The 27,469-nt window shown below is 37.4% G+C and overlaps 1 protein-coding gene across 1 annotated transcript in view; it reads left to right on the top strand.

Annotated features, from left to right (window-relative positions):
- KIAA1958 overlaps positions 1–27,469 on the top strand; it is a 98,393-nt gene that overhangs the window by 24,508 nt on the left and 46,416 nt on the right. The window contains exon 2 of the mRNA XM_081151761.1: positions 14,010–15,204. Within this exon, the coding sequence (XP_081007887.1) occupies positions 14,034–15,204 (1,171 nt within the window). The 5' untranslated portion in view covers positions 14,010–14,033. The remainder of the gene's footprint in view (positions 1–14,009; positions 15,205–27,469) is intronic.

Here is a 27,469-nt window from a genome sequence, read left to right as displayed (position 1 = left end):
GAATTATAGAAATAAAACCGGTGCCACAAAGCATATGTTCATTTATTCATTCTAAAAATGTTCATTGAGTGGCAGGTGCAATTCTAACAATGAAGTATAGAGTAGTGAGTAGAACAAAGTCCCTGCTTTCTTGGAGCTTAGATGTGTGTCTGTCCTAGCTAGGCCTACATGTCCGTTTCAATCAGGTATCATTCTAGAATCATTCTAGATTTACAGAGCAGTTCTAAAGATAGTAGAGAGAGTTCCCATATACCCCATATCCAGGTACCCCTATTATTAACACCTTACATTAATATGGTACATTTGTTAGTTAGTGAAGTGATATTGATACATTATTATTAACTAAGGTTCATATTTGAGTCAATTTCCTTAGTTTTTACCTAATGTCCTTTTTCTGACTGGGATCCCATCCATGGTACCATAATACATTTAGTCATCAAGCCCTCTTAGACTCTTGTGAGCTGTGTGGCAGTTTTTTAGACTTTGTTTTTTTTTTGGTTTTGTTTGTTTTAATTTTATTTTTGTTTAAAATATTACAGATGTCTCTTTTTCTCCCCAATGACCCATTCCACCCTATCCCTTCCCCTTCCCCAGTCCCTCTCCCCACCACTGTCCGTGTCCTTGGGTTGTGCATGTATGCATATAAATTCTTTGGTTACTCTTTCCCCCCCACCTGCCCTCCTCCATCCCTTTGACATTTGTCAGTCTGATCTATGCTTCCATGTCACTGAATTTATTCTGTTCATCAGTTTATTAAGTTCTTCAGATTCCACGTATAAGCGAGATCATGTGATGTTTGTCTTTCGCTGCCTGGCTTATTTCACTTAGCATAATATTCTCCAGGTCCATCCATACTGTCTCAAAGGGTGCAAGATTCTTCTTCTTTACAGCTGCGTAGTATTCCATGGGGTAAATGTCCCACAGCTTTTTTATCCACTCATCTACTGATGGGCACTTGGGCTGTTTCCAGATCTTGGCTATTGTAAACTGTGCTGCTATGAACATCGGGGTACATATATTCTTTCTGATTAATGTTTCAGGATTCTTAGGATACATTCCTAGGAGTGGAATCACTGGGTCAAAAGGCAGCTCCATTTCTCATTTTTTGAGGAACCTCCATACTGTTTTCCATAGTGGTTGCACCAGTCTGCATTCTCACTAGCAGTGTACTAGACTTTGTTTTTAATGACCTTGACAGGTTTAAGGATACTGGTATATTCTGTAGAAGGGAGGATGTCCCTCAATTTGGGTTTGTCTGATATTTTTCTTGTGGTTCGATGGGGATTATGGGTTTTTGAGAGGAAGACCACAGAGATAAAACACCATTCTCATCACATCATATCAATGGTACATGCTGTCAGCATTGATTATCGCTATTGATACCTTGATCACTTGGCTGAGGTAGTGTTTGTCAGGTTCTTGCACTGTAAAGTACTATCCCCCACCCCGCCACCCTGCCACCCCACTTTACTTTTTGGAAAGAAGTCATTAAGTGCAGCCCACACTTCAGGGGTAGGGAGCTGTGCTCTAGCTTCTTGAGGAGGCAGCATTTACATAAATTTTTTGGAATTCTTCTGTACAGTAGATTGGTCTGTTCTCTCTCATTTATTTAGTCAATCATTTATTTATATCATTATGGACTCATGGATATTTATTTTATACTTTGGTTTATGATCAAGTACTATTCTATTTATTTTGTTGCTCACATTGTTCTTGCTCTGGCCATTGGGCGCTCTTTGAGTTGGCTCCTATGTTCCTTTGACATACTCCCATGAGTTTGCATTTGAGCATTTCTTTAGTTTCTGGTTCTATAGGGGCACTCAAGTACCTTTTTGGAAAATTTAAGTAATTCCCCCTCAATGATTTTGTATAGAATTTAAAAATAATTTTATGTGCTTATATGAAGTCAAGCTATTAAGTAGATAAAAATATTTTCAGTAGTATTGATTGGTTTTATTTTTGTGATGATTTTTATAGCTACTTCTCATAGGTGAAAATGTATATGAGTATGAATTTTCTCAGAATAAATATTGTGTTTATGACTAGTTTTTATACTTCAGTTTGGTCAGGTACAAATTTCACTTTGCAAAGTTTTACATTTCTCTGGCTTTCAGGGACATTTATGGCTGCCAGTAGCTGAACAGATATTACTATGCTGGAAGTATTTCAGTGATTATATATTCTGAGTGGTAAGGTTGCTTAGTCTAAAAAAAGGACTTCATAATATTTGGCTTTTGGTTATAATTAGCAGTATGTTTGCCAGAAATTAAGTTTAGCTTTTAGAAGCCTGGAATTCTTCATATGTTTATCTTTAAATACTTCAGAGACTGTTATGAAACTCTCAGTAATTCCAATATATATTATATGTTCATCTTATTTTAAGTTACAGCTGATGGAATAGCATATAGCAAGTAATTGTACAACAACATGGGAAATGCTAAAGATAATAGTATGTAAATAGTAATACTTAGTTTGATTACAACTTTGTTTAAAAGGAAACTAACTGACCCCAAGTACAAGTAAAAGACCAGAAGGAAAATAACAAAATGTTAACAGTGAATGTCTGTTAGGCAGTGTAACATGGCTTTTCTGTTATTTTCCAATTAAAAAAAAAAATTAGCACGTATTGTTTAATGAGGAAATGAGGGATTGTTTTTTAAATGTAGGAAAGAGCATATTCTGCAAGGATTTCTATTGAGTGTTTATTTGTTTGTTCCATTCTAGATACTGAGAATTAAAAGGCTTTTTAAAAAAATATTTCATAACTCAGATTGTTATTCTCTACCAATGATCTGGTGAGATGTTATAATGCTTTTATAGCATTAACACTTTACAAAATGTTTAATATATCTTATTTCATTCTAAAAAACTGTATGAAATGGATTTTTACTTCATTTATACACATAAATGGATCAAAGTGTAAAGGTTAACAGTGTTAATGCATTGAAACTGTGACTCCGTTAATGTCTCCTCAGTGGAGCAGAGTTGGAGACTGAGGGCCCTAAAGCCTGCAGAGCGAAGCCTGGCTTTTGTCGTGGCTGCTGACAGACCACATTTTGTGGGACAGCCTCAATTCCTCTCATAGGAGACTGATGCCCTAAATAGATACCTTGGGGAGCCTCCTTGGATTAAAAATACCTAGCATTATCTGGTGCTTTGAATTTTTTTAGTGGTGCAGTGTAGGTGTGAATCGAGGCTTGGAAGTGGCAGAGTAGCTTTAGTAGGCTGATGTCTCTGGATATCCTCAGGATGGGGCTTAGACAGAAGATGATAGTTTATATGTTTTATGGTTTATAGATTATAGTTTATACATTTTTTAGATTATATGTTCCATCTTCACAAAATTCGCAGAAGTACCACAATTAAAAGCAGGTGCATTTAAATTGACTTTCTTTTTGTAAAGCCCTTTTTTAAAAAAGTAAAAACTGTGCTTTTCTTTCATACCTTGACATTTAGAAATACATTCAAAGGGACTTTTTTTTGTTTGTTTTTACATCAGAGGAAAATTACTTTGTTTGCAGTATGACCCTGCCCTCATGCCACTGCCCAGCCTCCTGTTCTTTCTGTCACTGGGACATATATGCAGGAGAATAGAGATGGGAGTAGTCGTTTCCCTGGTTGCCTCCAGAGGGTTATCTGCTTTAGTAGAAGATTCTGATATGTGAAAAGACAGTGATGGGGTGACCACGGCGTTTGATAGCCCAGCTCTGGAAATAGCAACATCAAAGACTGGGGCTCCATTCTAGTGGTCTCATAGTGTTAATGGGATCAGTTCCCTGAGTCTCCTGTGTACTGCTGCGTGTGGTATAAGCTTCCCCTGGGCCTTGATAAGTAAGTTAGTGTAGCTTTCTGTAGAATGCGCAGGAATTCTTCATAATGGAATCCGTCGGGACACTAAAATGATAATCAAGAACTGTGCAAAACTGTAAGGCCTCTTTTCTTAATAAGGGCCCTCAAAAGAGCCCTTCAAATTCATTGCAAGAAAATTTGGCTGTCTGTTCACAACACTTTCAAAATTGAGAAATAACTGTGTATCATATAATTAAATAAACTATTAACATTTGGGTATATTTGCTTTATCTTATGTGTATATACATACATATTTGTATATATGAAATTATGTATGTCTACACATACACACTTTTTTGCTGGACTATCTGAAAATAAGTTGCAGACATGACACATCTTGGGTTTCTTTTTAAGTGCAGTTTGTCTAAACAGTCCCTATATTCCTTTGCCTCTAGTCACCCTCTCCCCATGGTAGCACCCCCTATGGGTAATCCATATTGACAATCTAGTATGTGTCCTTCCATATTTATTCCATGCTCATTAATTACATGCACACTTACATTCGTGTGTGCAGTTTTTTCATTGTTTTACAAAAATGGAATAATATGTACATTTTTCTGTATCTTGCTTTCCATACTCAAACTTACTTTGGAACTCCTTTAAAGTAAACTGATTTAATTATAATTTCTTGTTTTTAATATCAACTTAAGATGTATTTCACACACTATAAATATACTTATTTAAACTGTGCAGTTTAGTGGTTTTAGTATATTTACAGAGTTTTGTAACCACAGTCAATTTGAGAACATTTTCATCACCCTAAAAAGAAACCTGGTATTTATTAGCATTTACATCTGATTTCCTCCCAAAGTCAGGCCCAGTCATTAGCAATCACTAATCTACATTCTGTCTCTATAGATTTGCCTATTCTACCCATTTTATATAAATGGAATATGTGGTCCTTTATCATTTAGAATAATATTTTCAAGGTCCATCCATGTTGTAGTTTTTACTGTGTTATCTGAATATTTTACAATGATCAAGTATTAGAAAAAACCAAAATATTCAAAATTTGTGTTAGAATGTTTTATTATATTAACAGTAGTTGATTATGTGGAGGTTATGTGGGTGATCATTTTCCTAGTCTGTCACCTTTTATCTGTGTTTGATACTAATAAAAAGGTAGCAAAATTCCATCAGAATGTTTTCTATGATCATGTTATTGTAATATTCACATATTAAAATTTTAAAATCATACTTAAATAAAGAGAAAAATGCCTTAAACATTTAAAAACTCTGAAAATATTTTTCTAGTCCTTTTGTTTAAATTAAATTTCTAAACTATTTGGAATTTCATGTTATCTATTTAATAATTCCATTTAAAAATATTACTCTTTCTAGGTAGGCATATCATCTGGAAATAATGCTGGTTTTGTGATTTCACTCTAATATTTTTGTCTGTCATCTTGCCTTACAGCATAGGCCAACACATTTAGAACAGTTTTCAATGCTCATGATTAGTAGGCATCTTTATTTTTAAAGGCAATTTCTTGTTCCAGTTTTAAGGTTTTATGACTTTTTATAAGTATTTATTGTGTTAAGGCTGTTTCCTTGTAACATTAAAATAGTTCAGTAAGACAGAGCAGTCAAATCAGATAATTAAATGGAAAAAAAAAAGTTTGATTAAAAAACGATTCTAAAATGTAGAACCAAAGTGATACCTGAAGGTAGAGGATAATAATAATCACTGTTGAGACTGCTAGAAGTTCTTAAATTCAGACAAAAAACTCTGTTAGTTCTGTATATATCCCAAATCACTGTTAGAGTGAAATAAGAAAAACAGAGATGTTACAGAGCCTGTGAGATCTGAAAAATATTGGGACATCACTGGTGCATGCCCAAATGAGTTTCACTGGGTAAATCCTCATATGTGCTTGGAGATAAAAGCCCTTCTGGAAGAAAGTATGCCGATTCATCTATAAAAACAAATAGATTCTTCTTAGCACTGTTTTAAGGAATGTTCATTTTGTCAAAGGTTAAAGTTATTGGATGGGTTAGCTGCCTTGTGCATATATTCTTCTTTAATATACACAGTGAATATGATTGTATTCTTATGAATATATTCTTAATGAATCTATTGATATTCATTACATTTTAAATTGCACTCAAAATTTCCTAATATGATCAAGAGTACAGGGCATGAATATGAATATCTGCTGTTGAAAATATGAATATAGTCTTAATGAATATATTGATATTCATTAAATTTTAAACCAGGTTCAAAAATGACCCAATGTGAAGAACATAGCTCATGAATATGAATATAAACTTACGAAAATGTTCATGAATATATTGATATTCATTAATTTAAAACTGCATTAAAATGTTTTCCCTGCAGGGAAGAAGAGAATATATTCATGAATATATTCATAAGGAGAATATATTCATGAATATAATCATTATAAAGAGTATATCCACATTCATGAAGAACATATTCATAAGAAAACTTAAACCACTCTACAACTCTGCTTTTTCCAGAGTAAATAGTTCTTAAAATGCTGCTATGAAGCAAATACGAAAATTTTATTGAAATCTTCAATATGTGAAAAAGTATAAATTTGGCATGATCAGTGAATTGATCTATTTACAAATCGGCTTTCAGTGAATAATTTTTGGCAAATTAATTTGGAGCTGTCTCTCTCAACAGGAGATGAACCACTATTCATTATAGTATCAATTCTGGGAAAACCAGGACAAGAAAGAGAGGATATTGAAAACAGCTGGGCTATCTGAATACTCAGAGAGTATCGATTAATGACACTAAGGAAACGATAGTACCTGTTAGACATGATGACACTGCATGACATCCAAGGAGCAAAGTGCTCAGGTAAATGAGACTAGTGTTGTCAGGCAGTGGATGTAGCAGACATTGTTATTTCATGTTCCTGTTCATCTTCCTTGGGTTTACATTCATTGGACTGGATAGTATAGTAAAAGAGTGGTTTCAGAGGTTGGACCACCTACATTTGGAAACCAAACTCTTACACTGAGTCTTTTTTTAAAAAAAATTGAGATATGATTTACATACAGTAAAATGCACAAATCTTTAAAGTATGTGGATTGATAAATTCTTACATATGCATACACCATATGAAAACACCACCAAGTAAAATGTAACACACTTTCATCACCCTTGTGCCCTTTCCTAGTCAATATTTACCCGCTAGAGATAACCACTATTCTGACTAGTACCACTATAGATTGTTTTGCCTGATCTTGAAACTCATATATATGGAATATACAATAAGTATTCTGATGTGCCCATTTCTTTCACTGAGCATAATGTTTCTGAAGTTTATTCATTATAGTTGTGTGTATCAGTAGTACATTCTTTTTTTTTATTGCTGTCCATTGTATGACTATACGACAAATTTTTAATATATTCTTCTGATTTGGGCTTCGTTTTGGGGTTGGTTCCAGTTTGGGGCTATTTATATTTTTGTGCTTTTTGTGGACACATACACTCATTTCTCAAAGTCTTGTTTGATGAAAAGATTATCAGTTATAGTATATTATATACCTAATAGGTATTAGGCAGCATATCTGGTCTGCTCTGAGATAAATATACTGATTTAAAAGGGCGTTTCAGCAATAAAATATAAAATAACTAAATGTGAAGTGGAGGAAAAGGTCTAGCAGCTTGAAAAGTTTTTAAATTTTTCTATACTATTAGACTTGAGTGAACGTTAGATCTGAGAGAATCCTCTGAGACCACCATTTAACCCCTTTATTTTATTGATCAAGAACCTAGAGTTCTAATTATTTCCTCAGTATAATTCATGCTACAATCTCATGATTATAGGGTCGTGGTTAATGAGCGTCTGCATAATGAGGTCTTCTATACTTTATTTGTGGGAGTAGTGCGTGTTTGCTCACTAATCTGTTAGAGAATTTAGCTCACCACTCATTCAGGGCCTGAAGTGAGTGAATGTTCCTCATGAAATCCCTGGAACATGCTGCTTTAAGTTGTCATAGTTTAAACTTTCAAAAAGTTGGCAGACTGACAGAGGATTAAGGATCTTTGGTTTTAAGCCTTTATAGTTCCCTTTTTTCTAATGACTAGGCTGCTTTCACCATGTTCAAAGTAATCCATCCGTAGTGTTTAAAGGCCTAATGTACATGCAGGTATAAAAATAGATTGCCAGCCCATGGGAACCAGGCTGGTGTCAGGCAGGGTCATTACAAGAGGCAATCACTTTTAGCATGAGAGGTTTAAAAATCAGAAATTGATGGATCGCCTCTCCCCCATGTCCTCATGACATGGTGCTTAATGTTTAAATATCTTATAATGCAGAGATGATTACCAGGAACTTGTCAACATGGGTGATTTGGGGATTTCTAATGTGAAAATAAGGAAAATCTCCTTCCTTCCCTCTCTAGCACCTTAGTCGGGTACTGGGGGTGGGGTGAGTGGGTGGAGCAATGGCTGTAGCTCAAAGTGAGAAGTAGGAGCTTGTGTGCCATGTCTTTGGAGCAATGCAGCATGTCATCCCCTTCTGATGGGGCAAGGGTTCAGGAACATCACTTGAGAGGTGGTATAGTGTAGTGTTGAGCAGCACTGACTCAGGCAGACTACACTGGTTTGACTCTTAATTTACTAGCTATGAACGTTGGACAGGTTTCTTAAACTGTCTGACCCAGTTTTCTCATCTGCAGAGTAGAGATAATAGTACCTCCTCATAAACGACAGTAAGAACCATATTTGTTTTTCTACTACATTGTTCACACGACCTGATAAGAAAAAATATTTATTGAATGAATAAATATGTTTACAGTTATAAAATAACTCAACAACAAGATGTTATTTCACCTCTCAATTAGCAAAGATTTTAAAAAATAATATTATCACTTCTCAGCCTTTTGGCTAAGATCGAGTGAAAAAGAATAATACCATCATACCTGGGCAGAGCAGTAAGGAAATGCACACTATTATGTATGCATTTGGGAGCTGTCTGTGGTAGAAACTATCTTGAAGGCAATTTGACCAAAAGAATTAAAGAAGTCTCTGCTTTTGATTCTATGTCTAGGCATTTATCAAAATTACGTGCAGGTATATTAAAAGGTTAATATAAAAGTGTGTTCATTGTAGCACTTTATTTTAGTGACTAATTGGAATCAAACTAAGCAAGATGTCTAAAAGTAAAGGTTTGGTTAATTATATCCATCATTAAAATCATGTAGGGCCATGGGTCTCAAATGAAGATTCTTATATTGGCTGCAAGACAGTCACGAAACATTAGGTAAAAACAGATTCCCAAGCTCAACCTTTTGGGAAACCTAATCAGAATCTAGAACCAGAATCTCTCGATTGGAGTTAAGAAATAGAGTCTCTGTTTTCTAACGAGAACCCTAGGTGATTTCAGTGCACAGCCTGAACCACTGTTACATGGCTCTCCAGCTATGCTTTGACTCTCAGTCACCTGAGCCAAAGGTTCTACTTACCTCTTAAAGCCAAGTGGAATGCCAACTATATTAAAATCTGTAGGAACCCTGGAAAACAAGGAAAGAAGATTTCAGAAGAACCCCGAAGCCCCCCAAAAAATCTGGAAGAAAGGAAAAGGTGAAATCAGATCATCCAGAAAGATAATTAGTGCCGAGTACCTAACACAAGTCAAGGAAAAGTCTTCTTCCACCCACTAGAAAAATTAGAAAATGAGTTTCCCCAGAAGAACAAAAGATTTTCCTAAAAATTGGAGCAGCAAGGCTTGGTTTGTAGGTGATAGTTACCTACCTTAGAGCTCACCTCCAGGCAGCATTTTGAAGGAATATCTCATGCGACAACATGGTTGGAACTAGAGGATATTATGCTGAGTGAAATAAGTCAGACAGAGAAAGACAGATACCATATGGTTTCACTTATATGTGGAATCAAATGAACAAACAAAACCAGACTCAGAAACAGAAACCAAAGGGATGGGGCTGGAGAAGGGGTGAAAAAGGTGAAAGGGAATATAGTCAACAACATTGTGGAACTTTACACGGTGACAGATGATTACTAAAATTAGGGGGGGTGATCCCATCATAAGGTATAAAAATGTTAAATCACTATATTGTATACCTGAAACTAATATAACTAATATAATATTGTATACCAACTATACCTATTGTAAAAACAAAAAAAAGAATCAGCTCATTTATAGTTTTAGTCATCATAGATGCTCCTGAGATGCCATTAGCAGAGGCCCCGCAAGTGAGAGGTTAAGGAACAAATAAGACTGAGGTGTTGTGCTACACAGAGTGGCGGTCATGGTGTTCACACTCTGATTTCACTTGGTACCTCTTGGGAGCCAGGTGGAGTTCAGAATACTCAATACCTCCCTTGAGTAGACCCAAGCAGCCTATCAGTTTCTGCCCCTGTACTTCCATGGGAAGCCCAGCTATTGGTCTCTCCTGAAAACCCTCTGCACTCAGGGCAACATCTGCTGCCTTCAAAGCCAGGTAGCTCCTGGCTGAGTTCCTTAGAGTGGCACTGGGCACCGTTTTGAAAAGTTTACCACCTAATATACACACATGCACATTTTCACATACCCTTATTTATTCACAGGCCTATAGCTTTACTCTCTGATTTTGTTATTAATTGGATATAATGCAGCCCTCTTCACTTAGACTCCCTGCGTGCACCAGGCAAAAGATTGTAGCAGGCTTTCTGGGTCAATTTTTAGTATTAAAAATTAAAAGTTTTTAATTTTTAGTATAATTGCAATTAAAAATGATGCATACTTGTTGAAGGATTTTTAGCCAGTGAATATTTCATGTGGATTGTTAACCCCTTTCCCTTCTCTGAACTGCTCCTATGCTTCATGTAATCCTATACGTGAGTGGCATCTGTTCTTGTCAGGTTGGGCAAAAGGTGGTCAGACATGGTAGACACACAAGGTTGAGCTAACAGGAGGACAGAACAGGCGGGTAGCATATTTCAAATCAGAGAACTCAGGAAAACTCAATTGAGTTTGTTCACTTGGCATGTAATTATTCGATATTAGTTCAGTGTTTATTGAATGCCGTCTGTGTATCATGCTGTTAGTAGTGCTGGAGACACGGTACACCGTACTGGGTAAGGTTTCTACTCTTCCATAGTCTATATTCAGTGCTTAGAGAAGGATTACAGAGCAAGAAGATGCCTTGCACACAACTGCTTAGGCCCTGAGCAGTATATTTTTATAAAGACCCACAAATCCTAGAAAACATTTAGAAATCTAATTCTGGGATTTGGGCCTTAGCAGTAGGGAAAATGATGATGCCATTTGCTGAGATATTAATTAGGGAAACATTAGGGAATATATATCTGCTAATGAGATTCACAGAGGTGGATGAAAGCATCATCTAGCAAGACAGTACCATGAGAGGGCTGCCAGGACCAACAGTGAACTTCGTTTTAAAGGTCAAAAAGGGCCAGTGACAGAAATTGGTAAGTCGCAGTAGAAATGCAAAGTGGGTCAACACTGAGAAATCTGTAAGTGTAACTTAGGATGTGACAATAAAAGATCAAATTTATAGTTGACTAAAATACTTGATAAAATTCAACATCCTTTATAGTTAGGAAACAGGAAACATTTTTAATGTTAGAAAATTTATTAGGAACAAATATCCAATATCGTACTTAATTAGTGAAACACTGGAAGCTTTGCCATGAAAGTTAGGAATTAGAAAACAATTTTGAAAAATAGGTATAATGAGGGATTTGCCTTCCTAGATATAAAACCATATTCAGCTATAGGAATTTAAGTGAATCAGTATTAATTGTAAAATAGGTCGATAATCAAGGAATGAGCATATAACAAGGACATTTTGTGCTTTTTGCAAAGGGACCATATGTAATATTAAACCAAAACCATATCAATTTTTTAATTCCTTTGCATTTCTTAGGAAAATAGTTTTTCCCCCTTTCAGTATTTTCTTAAAAGAATGCTATGGCCCTAAATAGGGTTTAGTTCCATTACCAGTGTCCCTTTTCAGAATTTCTAAAATGTTTCACTTTATGAACAAGCTGGGTTACTCACATTCCCAGCACCTGTCACACAGACTCATCATCACATCTGGGAACACTTACACCACTTTCATTACTCACCACCCTCATTCAGAATGGAGGGGCTATTAATGTGATATATATTGGAGCTTCAAAATCTCATTTCCATGAGCAAATATTTCACAATAATAAGAAAGACCTGTCTTCCTTTCCTGAGAACCAATAAAGATGTAAGATTTAATTTATATATTATATAATTGTATCCATACTTATTACCACATTTAAAATGACAATTTGTTTATCCACTATGCATAAAGAGAATACATCTCTGCCTGAATGTTTCACTTTTTTCTATAAGCTTTAGAAGTGTAGCAGTAAGATAAACCAGGATCTTTGTAAGACCCTAGTAATTTTTGGAAACCGGAGGTCAGGGATGAGTTCTTAGGATTGAACCAGCCCTGCAGGTTCCTGTGCTTAGAGATGTGAAGGACATATTGGAGTCAAAGGTGACTTGTAGGATTTGGATTTCAGCTGCTGAGGGGATGGTAATGCCTTTACTGAGATATTAACTTGGATATTGTCAGAGTATATACCTGGAAACCAGGTCCATAGGGATGGTTGAGAGACAGAATATGGGGAGAATGCCAGGGCCACTGACAGACTCTAGTTTTAAAGGTCAAAAAGAGGGCGACGATCCCCAGCAAGAGAAACTGAGAAATAGCAGAGTGGGGAGGGCAGTATGGTGGGCGCCAAGGAAAAAGAGGTTTTCATTAAGGCAGAAAGCTCTTCAAGCTGCTGAGAAGCCAAAGGAAGACAACCAAGGAGTGTCAGTGAAAGTCCTTGCCATGGATTGGAGGTCATTAGTGACCTTGGCTGGAGCAGTTCCGGTGGAGAGGAGAGGGGCTTGTGGACTTGCACGTTATTTTCTGAAATCTGGGATCAGCCTGCCTTTAGTCCACTTCCCAAGGCAGGGCTGTCTTTTCAGCATCGAGGGCAGATTCTTCATTACCAGACACTGCTGCTCTTCTAGTCTTAGAAAATTCGTCAGGAGAATGAGGCTATATAAATTTAAACGCAGCTAAAAATGTTAACACCGCTTGCTTTGAGAGAGAGTTTCCGTTTTTCTGTTTCCTGCCCTTCTCTGAGTAGTCTGTACAGCATGAGTCATCACGTCAGATCACGCTCGTCGATGGGGAAGCCCCTCTAAAATACGATCAAGTGGTATTGCTAGTAAACACAGACGGAGCGATTGGGATGAGCGGAGTACCATCACCGGGGAGGTGGTGAGCAGCGGTCGTTAGGAGGGAGCACGGACCACGGCAGAGTGGGTGGGGGAGTGCCTCAGACTGCTGTGTCTGTTGTCCTGACCCTCCGTGAGGCGCTATAATCTTGCTGAGGGTAGGCATATAGTGGGGAGTTCCAGAGCCTTTCCTAGGCTCATTGCTTGTGTGTATCCTTATGCCTAGAAGTCTCTTCTCTTTTTCTTTTTCATCTGTGAATTTCTACTGATCCTTCAGCTCTTAGCTTCACTTTCTCCAAGAAGCTTTCTCCCATCTCCCAGAATAGAACGAGTCTCTGGTTTTATGCTCTCTTAGCACTCAATTCATCGCTTCTGCAAAATTCTTGCCGAAATTGCGACAAAATTATTTCTTGTATAATTAGTTTGTCTCTCCTGTCATCCTGCCGTGGTGAATTCTCATTCCCAACATTACTCCTAGTGCCTAGTGACCCAGTGTCATTCGGTATTTGTTGAATGGAGGGATGCCACTGAAGACTCGGTAAATCCAAGAAGGAAAAATGGGCTGTGGCGTTTTCCAAACTTTGTCACTATGGAACTTTTCTTTCCCCTCTTTCATGTTTATTTTTTAGATTAATTTTAGAGAGAGGAAGGGAGAGAGAGTAGAGAGAAACATTGATGGGCTGCCCTCCCCCCACCCTGTACTTGCCCCAACTGGGAGATTAAACCCACAACCTGGTTATGTGCCCTGACTGGGAATCGAACCCGCCACCTTTTGGTGTATGGGATGACGTTCCCACCAACTGAACCACACCAGCCAGGGCTAACTAGATACAGTTTTGAAGTGCATTTCTTTTTTATGCCACATGATGATCATAGTTCAAGGAAATTGAAGTAATTGAGATATGGGACTATCTTGGGTAATAATGGCTTCTTATTTTGATTATTTCCCTTTAGGAAAGACACTGCTGATCCTGTAACATGGAGGATTGCCTTCATACCTCATCTGAGAATCTGTCCAAATTGGTCAGCTGGGCCCACAGCCATGGGACTATTTGCAGCCTCATTCCTAACCTGAAACACTTGCTTTCAGAAGGTTCCCATGGGAACCTGACGGCAATGTGGGGCTGCAGTGCTGGCCATGCTTATCACTGGCCACTGACAGCTACTTGCAGAGCTGGCTCCCAAGAGAGGGTCTGTTTCCAGGATAACAGAAGTTTTAACTCTGATAGTCCCAGTATAATCGGAGTGCCCTCTGAGACACAAGCTAGCCCAGTTGAAAGGTACCCTGGGAGACCAGTGAAAGCGAAGCTAGACTGTAATCGGACCAGAGACTCTTGTGACTTCTCTTATTGCAGTGAGCCCTCTGAACTGGACGAAGCTGTTGAAGAGTATGAAGATGAAAACACCCTGTTTGACATGGTTTGTGAGTCTTCTGTTACAGATGAGGATAGTGACTTTGAACCTCAAACCCAAAGGCCTCAAAGCATTGCTCGAAAAAGGCCTGGAATACTCCCGTCTTCTCTCCATTCAAGCTCCCAGGCTCAGATGGTTGATGAATGCAGCAATGATGTCATCATCAAGAAAATCAAACAGGAGATTCCTGAAGATTACTACATTGTGGCAAATGCAGAGCTAACTGGAGGAGTCGATGGACCAGCCCTATCATTGACACAAATGGCAAAACCCAAGCCTCAGACTCATGCTGGCCCCTCCTGTGTAGGTTCTGCTAAGCTAATTCCCCACGTAACATCTGCCATCAGCACAGAGCTAGATCCACATTGTGTGTCTGCGTCCCCCTCTGTGATGTCTAGACCAATCGTCCAGAAGAACGCCAGGGCATCTCTGGCTTCACCAAACAGAGGACCTTCTGGTGCCCATGGCACCAACCAGCAGGTGGCCATGCAGATGCCTGTGAGCACATCCCATCCTAACAAACAGATCAGCATCCCTTTGTCTGCCCTGCAGCTGCCTGGACAGGATGAGCAAGTTGCTTCTGAAGAGTTCCTGCCCCATCTGCCCAGCCAGGTGTCCTCCTGTGAGGTAGCCCTTTCTCCCTCAGTTAACACAGAGCCAGAAGTGAGCTCCAGTCAGCAGCAGCCCCAAGTTGCTCCAACCATAACCACTGAGGCCATGGCACAGTGCATACCAGGTATGGCATGTGAGGTGACAGTGAGTCCCTCGTCCATGTACATCAGAGAATTCTGCGCCGTCAGCACTTCTAAAACCATAGGCTCTGTTTGCTAGAATTCAGGCCTTTATTATTCTCAGAAAGATAGAAATAATGAAATATTACATCCAGGTGATGCTATAAAGGAAATTCTTAATTAAGGCCATACATCCAGTTGGTGTACCTCAGGGCTGAGAGGACAGGTGTAGGATTGGTCTGTTGATAACGCATGGCTAGATGTAAGGTTTGTATCTGATCTTAAGATTAATTTTTATATCATTATTTTTGGAAAAATCTTATGCCATCTTTTTAGTATCAAGGTATTTGGTTGCTGTTTGACATCAAAATGACGTTGGGTTAGACATGTAATGACAGTAGACCTAGTGTTTTTCTATATTACTTATTTGTCTGAACCAACTTGGCATTTATATTTACTTTAGTTGGTGTGGCAGTTTAAAACAAGTTTTTTAAAAAACAAGCATTTCTGAAAGAAGTATTTGATCTCTCAAAGTTTAAAAGAATCAGCTTGCATTTCTGCAATATATGAGTCTAACTGGAGTGGACTGAGAGGGGAGGGAAATAATTATCTGTAATTCTAACGTCTAACATTCTGTAATTTTAACACTCAGTACTTACTTAACCTGGGTTGTTATATAAAGGGAGTTTGGATGTCATGCTTTTAGGTTCATGATTCAAATCTTATAGAACAGAGTTGGGAAAATGGAGCAGGGTGAGTAGACATGCAGCGGGTACAGAAGGCAGAAAGTGGTGGCTTGTTTTGGTTTCATCTTATTTCCTCTCAAGAAAGTCATATATTTTGGGAAAAGCTTCCTAGAGGCCTGAGCTACCTATGCCTTTACCCTATAACTTTCTGGAATTAAGTTGCTTTACAAAATGCTTTCTCAGTGTTAGTGTCAACCTTAAGATCCCCAAAGGAAACCTTTGATTTATGATTTCCCTAACAAAGTTACGGTGTAATAAAGTACATAATTGAGGATATTTACATCTTGATTCGGAATCATGCTTTTCAGTTTATTTTTCTTTCATTTAAAAATAATAGCTTTCTTGAGATATAATTCACATACCGTAATGTTCACTCTTTTAAAGTGTACAGTGCAGTGGTTTTTGGTGTATTCACAGACTTGTGCAACCGTCACCACTATCTAATTCCAAAACATTCTCATTGCCCCGGAAAGAAGCCCTGTACCCATTAGCAGACAGTGTTTCCTTCTTCCTGGCTCCTGTCAACGACTAGCCTTTCTGTCTCCATGGGTTTGCGTATTCTGCACATTTCATATAAATGGAGTCATATTATGTAGCCTCTTAGCATAATTTTTTAAAGATTAATCTGTGTCATGGCATATATCAGCATTTCTTTCCTTTTTATTGCCAAATAGTATTTCATTGTATGGATAACGCCATGTTTTTTTTTCCCTTTCATCAGTTGATGGACATTTAGGGTCTTTCCATTTTTTGGTTATTGTGAATAATGCTGTTAATAACATTTATGTACAAGTTTTTGTGTGACATATATTTTCATCTCACTTGGGCAACTACCTAGAAGTGGAATTGCTGGGTTTTATGGTAACTCTATGTTTAGCTTTTTGAGGAGCTGCCAAACTGTTTTCCAAAGGGGCTCTACCATTTTATAACCTCACTAGCACTGTAAAAAAGGTTCCTGTCTCTCCACGTGCTCACCAATACTTGTTATTTTCTGTTTTTAAAAAATTATAGTTATTCTACTTGGTGTGTTAAGTAACATCTCATTGTGGTTTTGCTTTGCACTGTGCCCTAGTGACTAATGATGTTGAACTTTTTTCCTGTGGTTATTGGCCATTCGTATATCTTCTTTTGAGAAATTCAGATTCTTTGCCCATTTTCTAATCAGATTTGTCATTTTATTGGTGAGTTGTAAGAGCTATTTATACATTCTGATTATAAGTCCCTTATCAGATACATGATTTGTAAATATTCTCTCCCATTCCATGAGTTATCCTTTTTTCCCTCCCCTCCCTTCTTTTTTTTTTTTTACTTCAATCATTTAATAACAATATGGTCTTTAGCTAATCTTCACATCATTAGACACAATGTTATCTTTATTAGGCTGACTATCTGTCCTAGGAAAGCTAACTCTTGATACATACAGGATGTAAGTAGTACCTTTTCACTTAAATGGCTGTGAATCTGGTTGGTTATTTGTTTCTTCCCACCACCTTTTTTTTTTTTTTTTGTATAATAGGAGACTTAGCCTGACAGAGTTTCCTGCATTCTTACTTAATTTATATTGAGGGTAGAACTGTATTTACAAAGTGTGTCAGTGTCCCAAAACAGCATAGTGAGACTGTTAATTGTATTGCACACCCTTCCACCAACTTTCCCCTACAAAGCAAGATGCAAGATTTACTTGCATCTGCCTAGAGGATAGTAAATGAGACATTGAGGCTTTTTATTAAACCAAATATGAGTATCTTCCTATATAATTATTTTGGAAAAGAAATTGAGCCTATTGGAAAAAATATTTTAATCTATTTATTGTCGTATAGGTTACATTTTCTTAAATTTTTCCCCTTCTCTCATTAAAATTGCACATTGTATGATAGCTATAAAAAGCAAACATTGCGTCCGGCCGGGCATGGCTCAGCGGTTAAGCGTCGACCTAGGATCCAGGCAATCGGGGTTCGATTCCCGGTCAGGGCACGTGCCCGGTTGCGGGCTTGATCAATGACTCTCTCATCATTGATGTTTCTGTCTCTCTCTCTCCCTCTCCTTTCCTCTCTCTGAAATCAATAAAGATATGTTTAAAAAAAAAACAAAAACAAACATTGCCAAGGATAGCACATAACATACAATCATAAACTATGATTTGGCTTTCCTCTCACAGGGAGAATTTGTTTAGCTTGGAGTTGAACCTTCAAGAAAAAACAGTATGAAGAACTGGTGATGGGAATTTCCTAAGGAATGATCCTGATATTTTGACCCATTGTTCTGTAGAAGGATATTGTATTGCTAAGATGTTACTAGCTTTAAAGAAACACTATTTGGATTGGAAACATCAATGGGACAGATAAAAATCTGACATTTTTCTATGGGAAAGAGAGAAAGTTAATGTATAATTTACCTTTTCCACAGAGCTCAAATTAGTCTTTGTGCTATAAAAGTTTTATTTATTTGTTTTTGCATATTTATTTATACTAAGTAGTTGTGCTATGAAAGTTTTGTTTTTGTATATTTATTTATAAATAATTTTCATTCTAAACATAGATTTTTTAAAAATTTAGAATCCAGCACATCCAAATATATGTGAATAAATATTTACAGATGGACCTTACACAGTTAATATGTAAAGTATTACTTAGGACTTAGCAAAGAAGAGAGGTTCTGAAAGAACTAGCAGAATTAAGTACATTTAAAATGGATGTTATATAGGCTAGAGCCTTTATCAAATCATTGTCAAAATACAGCATCTCTTTGAATAATTTTTTTAAAAAGTATGTCTTTATTGACTTCAGAGAGAGGAAGGGAGAGGGAGAGAGAGAGATAGAAACATCAGTGATGAGAGAGTCATTGATCAGCTGCCTCCCACACACCCCCAACTGGGGACCGAGCCCACAACCCAGGTATGTGTTCTGACCGGGAATCGAACCGGGATCTCCTGGATCCTAGGTTGATGCTCAACCGTTGAGCCACTCTCGGCTGGGCTGAATAATATTTTTTAAGTAAATAATGAGACAAATGACTATTGAGTCAGAAACAAAGAGAAATTGTTCCATTTTGTTTAGTTTTACAGATGCCGTTTAAATCTATTCCCCTAGTGGAAAATCATTCTTATTTTTGTTTAGAACAAAACTCACAAAGTTACACAATTTTAATCAGAATGTGAATAAAGTTATTAATTTTCATCAGTTCAATCATACTGCTCAACCCAAATCTTAGCAAGTTGTAACGAGTAAAGAAGACATACATTATGAGAAGAATTATTGGCTATCTCCCAGTGGCGTAGATTCCATTAATTTTTGAGGTTTTTTAATTTGGACATATGTTATAAATTTAAATCTCTATTCCATCATGAGTTGAGAAGCAGTGATCTGGGGAATGCAGGATCCACATTCTGGGGCACATAGTTATTTTATCGGGGTACCCAGTATCTTTGAACACATCCTGTGTCAGAGAATTCCCTTCTTTGTGCATCTGCACTTCCCTATTGGAGGGCCAGAAATGTGCTTTCCAAGCTTATATTTCAGTGAGGGCTGTCCTGTGACCTTAGGCACATCAGACTAATCAGAAGGACCTGGAAGAATCTATTTTGGCAAATGCAGTCAGTTTCTAGAAGCAGCAGGAGCAGGATTCCAGCAGTAGTTCCAGCGTTGGAGGCCCAAGCTGGAGTGTTGGTGGCTGGGTTGCCTCCACCAGAGCAAATCTGTGGTGTGGTTAAGGCTTTATTCATAGGCACCTCCAAGCCTGATATAGTGGTGTTCAGGAAATTCTGTGGCCTTTATTAAATTCTTTTTCTGTCTAAACCAGCTAGACTAGGCTTCCATTGTTTTAAACAAAGAATCTGGAGGACTGTTGCCTCTGAACCTAGGAAAGGTATTAACCTCTCCTAAGTGTTGCATGAAAAATAAAATAATTTTCTTTTTGCCACTAGGTTTCTATTTTCAGCTAAACTATATGGCGTCCCCTTGGTAAGTAACCACTGGTACCATGATGCCCTTTATCGTGTGCTATCTTGCTGTACAAACTGTACAGCAACACATAGAATGCTAGAGAGAGCTTCTCTTCACCCTGAACCTTTCCTCCTTTCCCAGTGGAAGTTTCAGCTGAAATGGTCCTTTGTGGGATCATTTCCTTGCAACACATTCCCTGAACCTAGAATGTGAGAAGGGGGTACTTATACCTTTGCTTTCAGCCCTTTGCTTTAAGGGCATTCTGAGAAATAAGAGAAGTCCCATGTTGAATATTTATTAAAAGTTAATTTTGAATTATTAGTTTTCCCTTAGGTGTATCTTTTTTCATGCCAATTCACATGATACTACTATTTCCTGAAGTGATCTGTTGTATTTCTTTACCATTTCTCAATTCGATCCCTTGTGGAAAGATACTATATTGCTAAGTGGGATTGAACAGCAAAATCACCAGGTGGTAGCCCAAATAGGAGGGTGTTAGGAATCTGAGCATGGATATTTTGTATTGCCTCATATATTTCATTTCTTTTCTTCCTTCTTTTTCCTTACCTCCCATTTCCTTTTCTCCTTGCATAATTTCCTTGAGATGCCGTCGGTAGTGGTGGTCAGTGTGGGAAGTTTGGTATGCTGTGGTGAAGGGGAGTGAGCTTTAATTCATTAGGCCTCTTAGAAGAAAGTTAATGGACTAGATGCTTACCTAATTTATTCATGTTCGTGTTAATACCAAGGAGGCTTTAATGGAACTACGCAGCACCCTTCTCTTCAGTCCTAGTGTCTTGCACACAGTACGCTATGGCCATCATGTTGATAAATAATTGATAAAATCATATTTTAGGGAAAAATTATGTATGGTGTCCCAAAGTTTGCAGGACTTACTGCTTGATGTTAGCAACATCTTCTAAAAGCAATAACCTCGTTTCATTCCTCCACTCACCTAGTTGGCTGTGAAGAAATCAGTCCTCCTCTCCCATTAAGATATGGGCTTGCATGCATGTCCATGGGAAGAGAGAGCAATTGAAAACCTGGATGAAATTATGAATCCCTAATGTGTTGCTGAACACTGTGAACCCTTTCAGATCTGTACTATCAGCACCCCTTTCCATAGACTTTTGGAGGCTACCTTCCACCCATCTGCTGAGTATCACAAGTCTCATTATTTCTCTACTTCAAGATCACCAGCTCTTGACTCTCCTACTTGAGTGTCGTAGGATCTTCTCTCCCCTAAGTGTCACAAAGCCCTTCGTCCCCAATCAATCAGAGGGTAATTCTCAGAGTGGTGGTGGGGTAATGTTAGGTTTTGCCATTATAGTAGAAAGCCTATGTCGTCATGCATTTAAGGAGCTGGGGGAGGGGGAGATGGTCATCTCCAGCCCCTGGCTTCTGAGCACTCTCTTCCTTCCTTCTTGCAATGCAGTTCTTAGAAGGTAGCTTTAAAATTAGTAGTTTTTAGCCTTGTTTTCTACACTGGGGGAGAGGTATGGGAAGGTAATATAAGTGCAGTCATTCTGTTGAAAAAGAATTGACTGTATTGTCATATGTTTTCAAAGTATTTAGGTTTTTACAAAGACAGTTTTACCAATAATGAAAACCCATTATAACTTATATAACATATGTAACTTATATATGCCTTATTATAAAGCTGTAGTAATTTAAATGGAATGGTCTGACACAAAGATACACTAATAGAGCAATGGAGCAGTACTGATAGCCCAGAAACACACCTACACATATATGGGAACTTCGTGTGAAAGAGATGTCCTCACGGATCGGTGGGAGGACGGAGCAGTCGATGACTGGTGTTGGACAACTGGTCACCCACATGGAACAAAATAAAATTAAATCCTTATGTTTGATGGAAATCTTGCAAAATGGCTTTGGTATCAGGATGAGTTTTTTAAACATGACACAAAAGAGCACAAACCATAAAGGAAAAAATTGAAAATGCTGACAGTCTTAAAATAAAAATCTTAGCTGGGACAGGGGATATAATAAACAAACTTCAAAGATAAGCAGTAGTTTGTGAGATGATTTCATTGTGCATAACCAAAAATATTTATATACAGACTACATAAAGAACTGACACAGATCAACAGGAAGAAGACCAAGTAATCCAGTAGGGAGTTGAGCAAAGGAAATGAAGAAGCATTTCTAATAAGTGGAAACCTATATAGTTAATAAATACATGACACATACTCAACCTCTCGTTATCAGGGGAATGCAAATTGAAACAACAATGAGGTACCAGCAGAAAGGCAAAACTTACTAATTTTAACTATCCTAAGTGTTGAAAGTATGGGAAACTAAGGACATACTGGTGGGAATATAAATTGGTATAATCACTTTGGAGAGCAATTTACAATATCTAACAAAGTTAACCGTGTGCATATCATACAACCTAGGAATTCAACTTCGAGGCATCTGCCCTAGAGAGACTTCCATATATATATTCCTGAAAAGGAAAGATGTACTAGGGTGTACATTGCAACTTTGTGATATCTACTCAGTGTCTATCAGTAGATATTGTGATATAGTTCTCAGTGGAGTATGTGCATCAGCCAGATATACATTTATTAATGCAGATAAATCTTGAAAACAGAGTTGCAGAATAATATTTAGAACACCATACCTTTTTAGAAAAAACTAACATTGCTATGTATTGTTGTATGTTACACCCCCCCCCCCACACACACACACATAATTATGAAACACGGAGTGAAAAGTGATACCCCACATACATGATAGTGGTTACCTTTGCAAAGGAGGGGGATGGGAATGGGTGCACAGGAAACTTGAACTGTATCTGTAACTTTTTTTAAAAAAACATGTAAAAATATGACAGTAGTAACATGTTAAATCTGAATGTCAGGGACATGAGTTTATGTTATACAAGAGGCAATATAAACCCAGGGCTTAATTATGGAAATCTGGACACACAATTGCTTGGATTCAAATCCCAGCTCTGCTACTTGTTTTCTGGATGACTTTGGCAAGTTACTTAACCTCTCTGTGGCTTAGCTTTCTCATCTATAAAATGAAGAAAATAATGTATCTATCTTATAGGGTTGACATGGGATTAAATTAATTTATAAAAAGCCCTCTAATCTATGGTAAGCATACTTTAATATTACTCTGTGTACTTTTCTGTATATTTTTTAATGTTATTACTTTTTCAATATAGATGTGAAACATAAATAAAATTGTGGAATGGTGAGGGTATTATGACATTGTTTTTGTTATTACTGAATATAGAGGGATTTATTTTTTTGTAAGCACGTAAAACTTTACTAACATTGTCTTCTAGTGTACCTGTTTATGGAAAAAGAATTTGAGAATTATTCTTATAAAGTTCAGTGCTATGGCTTTCCTCCTATGACAATGATGGGATGCTGTCATGGGGAATTTTATTAAGTTCTTCTACTGGAATAAATAAAAAGCACAGAAACACAATGTCCTCTATTACCTACCTAGCACTTTTATTTCCAGTATCAACATTGCCTGAATTCCATGAAGAAAGGTTGTTTCCTTTATTTTACTGATGGGAAATGAGGCACAAAATAACTAGGTGATTTGCTTGGAGTTACAGTGGGAAGAAACTTGTTCTCCTACTTTTAACCCAGAGGGATGGAGTCCCTGCTCTGCACCATGGTCCCTACCTCTGCTTGTCTTGGTGTAGGAATAGCCTAAACCGCTGATAGCTTGCCTTTCCCCTTTCATTTTCAGGTCATGTCTATTTTCCAAAGTTTAGGCTGTGAGAGTATATCCGAAAGAGATCATCTGTTTTTTTCCAAGAATCATTTTTAAAAGGACCCAGAGTTTAATAGAAGGATTCATTGTACCAGGAGCAGGGACATGTGTCTTAATCTCTTTTTCTACTGCACATCTGGACACATCACTTGCACTTCATTTTATCAAACATTTTTTCAGGATCAATTATATGACAGGGCTGGTGAAAATACAAAGATGAATGTCAGATTTTCTGCTCCTGGAATATCATTGTTTAGAAAAAGAGACAGGCAAACCAACAACTCCAACTCCAAATACGTAGAAAGAGGTATATAAAATGCAGTTGAGAGACACAGGAAATGGCATTTCAGGTAGACAGAAAACGTGAGCACAAAGACATTAGGGCGTGAACATATGCAGATTACTTAGGGAAGCATGGCTTCGAGTGTGGATTGAGAGTAGATTTCAAAGGAATCAGGAGAGTTGCTGCTGGAAAGTAGGGCTGGAGCCATTTGTGAAAGGCTGTGCATGTGATATCACAAATACCCTGCGAGGGGAGCTGGGGGACACAATTCATTATCTTAGAAGATTGCACTGTTAACAGTGGGAAAGTAAACCCAGGGACACAAGAGCCATTTTGTAGGGTAGTACAGTAATGCAGAGGGGAGATGACAGTAAGTGCTCAAATGAGGCAACAATAATGGCACCAGAGATGAGACAGGTTGATGTTTCAGGAGTTAGAAAGTATAGACCTTGAGCCCTGGCTCAGTGGTTAGATTGTCAGCCCGGAAACTGAAGGGTCCTGGGTTCAGTTTCAGCCAAGGGCCTGTACCTTCATCGTAGGCTCGATCCCCGTCGTGCGGGAGGCAACCAATCAATGTGTTTCTCTCGCATAGGTGTTTCTCTCTCTCCCTCCCACTCTCTCTGAAAAGCAATGGAAAAATATCCTTGGATGGGGATTAAAAAAAAAAAATGGAAGAAAGAAAGGACAGACATTGATGACCTCTTGAGTGTTTGGCCTCATGGGATCTCTGTTGCCACCCCATATTCTCTGTTAAAAGGCACAGCACTGGTTTAGGCAACACCGAAAGGTCTTCAGAACACAGATATCTACAGTGAAGTCATAATTCTCCATGTGTAGGATAAGAGTGTTAGAGTGCTGAAGCATGCCATGACCATTCATTTAACGAACATCTAGTGGAAGGCTACAGATTGCCAAGTTCAAGTTGGCTATCTGAGTACAGCAACATACAGGGCAAAAATATGGATCCTGTTTGCATACTGCCTACTCTAATGGGAGAGAGACACCCTGACACTTGCCCTTTCAAAACATCCCCAGTTAAAAAACAAAAACAAAAAATGGAACCAAGGGTGTTGTTCAACTGTGAATGACTTTGTAAGACTAAATTGATTGCCGTTAGATAATACATTTATTAAGGCTGTTTCAAGGATGATATATGACTGAAAGTGGTTAAATGAATAATTAAGCCAGTATGATAAATGAAAAGTAGGTCTTTCTTAGCTGGAAATTAAATGTGCAGAGGCTACAGGCAACCCATTCCACATCATAATTTATTTGAAACAACTTTCTATTCAGCTAAAAATAACATGAGCCTAGTTATAATATAATCGTAATATCAGTTGTTTTTGCAAACAACTAGTGACCTTTCCTTAAGAATTAAAAATACAATTGCTTGCTAGTTTTCTGGAAGGCAAAAATAGAAACTCAAGCTAGTTGCTCTCTGTTGTACAACTGCATAATTTTCTGAGAAATTATCAGTTTTATCAGCTTTTACCCCAATGCTTGCACATCCTTTCTTAGTATCATTTGTTTTAATATTTCACAGGAAAGTCTTCCCAAATAACTGTTTACTTCTTTAAAATAAAGGCATTTTTCTGTTATACCAATGAAGTAAAAACTCCGTTATTTATACATATTTAGAAATTCACCTAAATATAACGGAGACTTCCAAATTTAAAAAATGTACCTAAGTACAGCAGACTGACAAATAGCTATAAACCTCAGAATGTAATTTTCCTTCAATGAATTTGGGTTTGACTAAGATTGCTAGGAGGCCAGGAAGCAGTTCAGAACTGAAGAGGCATTGACTTTGATTTTCTAGCCTCGATTTTCATTCTCTGTGATCTGAAAAGATGAAATAATGTACGACTCAGGGCAGACAGGTTGGTGTCAAAGCACTGAAGTCTTAGCTTCAGCGTCCTGTCATCCCTGTTTCCCTTCTCACTGACTGAGCGGCCTGACCATCTTGCAACTCAGCAGGGATGGGCAAAGTGCAGATGATCCTCTATATTTCAGGCCCAGCAATAACTTCTCTTTCAATCTAGATCTCATTTATGTAACTCATGGCTTGTGTTCCCAAGAGTGTATTAGACCCAGAAGAAGTATTTCTCTAACATGGGGAAAATGATAAATTATGCTTCTATGGCTACAAGATGATTTTAAGCTTTATTTTAGGTAAGAACAGCGACCAGATTTGCAGTCAAGTAAACTTGATTTAATGATTGATGTACCTTAGTTGGTTTATTGACTTCAGTTATACACAGATCAGGCTGACTCTTCAGTACTGCCTTACAACTACAGGATTGCTTTCTTAGGCAAAACCAATAATCTTTATTGCCTTTTTCAATTTTCTTTATTTTTATCAAGGTAATACACGTATGTGGCGATCAATAAAATAATATTGCTGAACAATAACAATTGCTGCACCTCAATCTCATCACCTCATAATCCCACTCTTCAAAGAAACCTCTTTGGGGCCTTTCTATTAAATTCTTCCACAATTCTAAACAATTTGTTTATACTTCTGTTTCTTGATTTTTTCCTTCGATTTATCAATTTCAGAAATTAGTTAACTAGAGTCCTAGTTATGAATGAGGAATATTTAACTCATTTTTATTACCCTTCTAATATTGGATTGTTATGCTGTTAAAATACACAAGTAACCAATAGAAAAATTAAAAATAATGAAAGAAGAAATAAATTTGCTTTCTCCAACGCAGGGTGAAGATACCTGTGTTCGTGTCTTTCCTTACACTGTTCTCTCCTCCTTTCTTCTAACCATCCTCTTAACTTCACAAGGTCATCATATCTTTATTCTCTTTTCTGGCCATAACTGTCTTTTCTGCATTATCTTTAGGTTGACTCTGAGCATTCAAAACCAAAAACACCATTTATATTATTTTGATAGTGTAAATATTGTTTATTGCTTTATGTATTCTAAGATGGAATTTCTTTTCATCCTGATGAATTTCATTACCTGTGGGACATTGAAAAGGAAATATTCCTAACGGTTATTGTGGGGATAAATGACTTAATCCATGTAAAGGGCTTAGAACAACTTCTGGTACAAAGTTAGTCCTCAGTAAGTATGTCCCAGCATTATTTTTACTACTGTATTTCATTGCATCTGAAATGTCATTGATTGTAAGGTGTACCATTATTTTATGTTCCACAAAGAAAGAAAAAGTATGTGACCAATTAAACTATAATCCCCAGGAATTTTGAGGCATTTCAGAGATGTTCAATTATAAAGAAGTGTACCTTAGAGTCAACGAAACAGGCTACTATTCTAGTTCTTAGTATTTTTTTGTGTGTTTTCCAAAAAATTTTGGTAGCATTTCTTGACAGAATAGTAGTATGCCCTTATACCTGTGTCTTCTCCTCCACATTACCATTTTGGGTCTTAAGTCTTCCATTTTCAATTTGGACGAATTGATTTAATGTAAGCCTAAAGTAACCCTCCCACCCTGAGGTTTCCTCTGGGTTGTATCCACTGTTCCCTAGATTTTATGTATTCCTCTATTTTTCCCCTCATTTTGCT

The sequence above is a fragment of the Miniopterus schreibersii genome (assembly GCF_964146895.1).
Source record: "Miniopterus schreibersii genome assembly, chromosome: 11".
In the NCBI taxonomy this organism is placed as follows: domain Eukaryota; kingdom Metazoa; phylum Chordata; class Mammalia; order Chiroptera; family Miniopteridae; genus Miniopterus; species Miniopterus schreibersii.
This window is presented reverse-complemented; position numbering and strand designations above follow the sequence as displayed.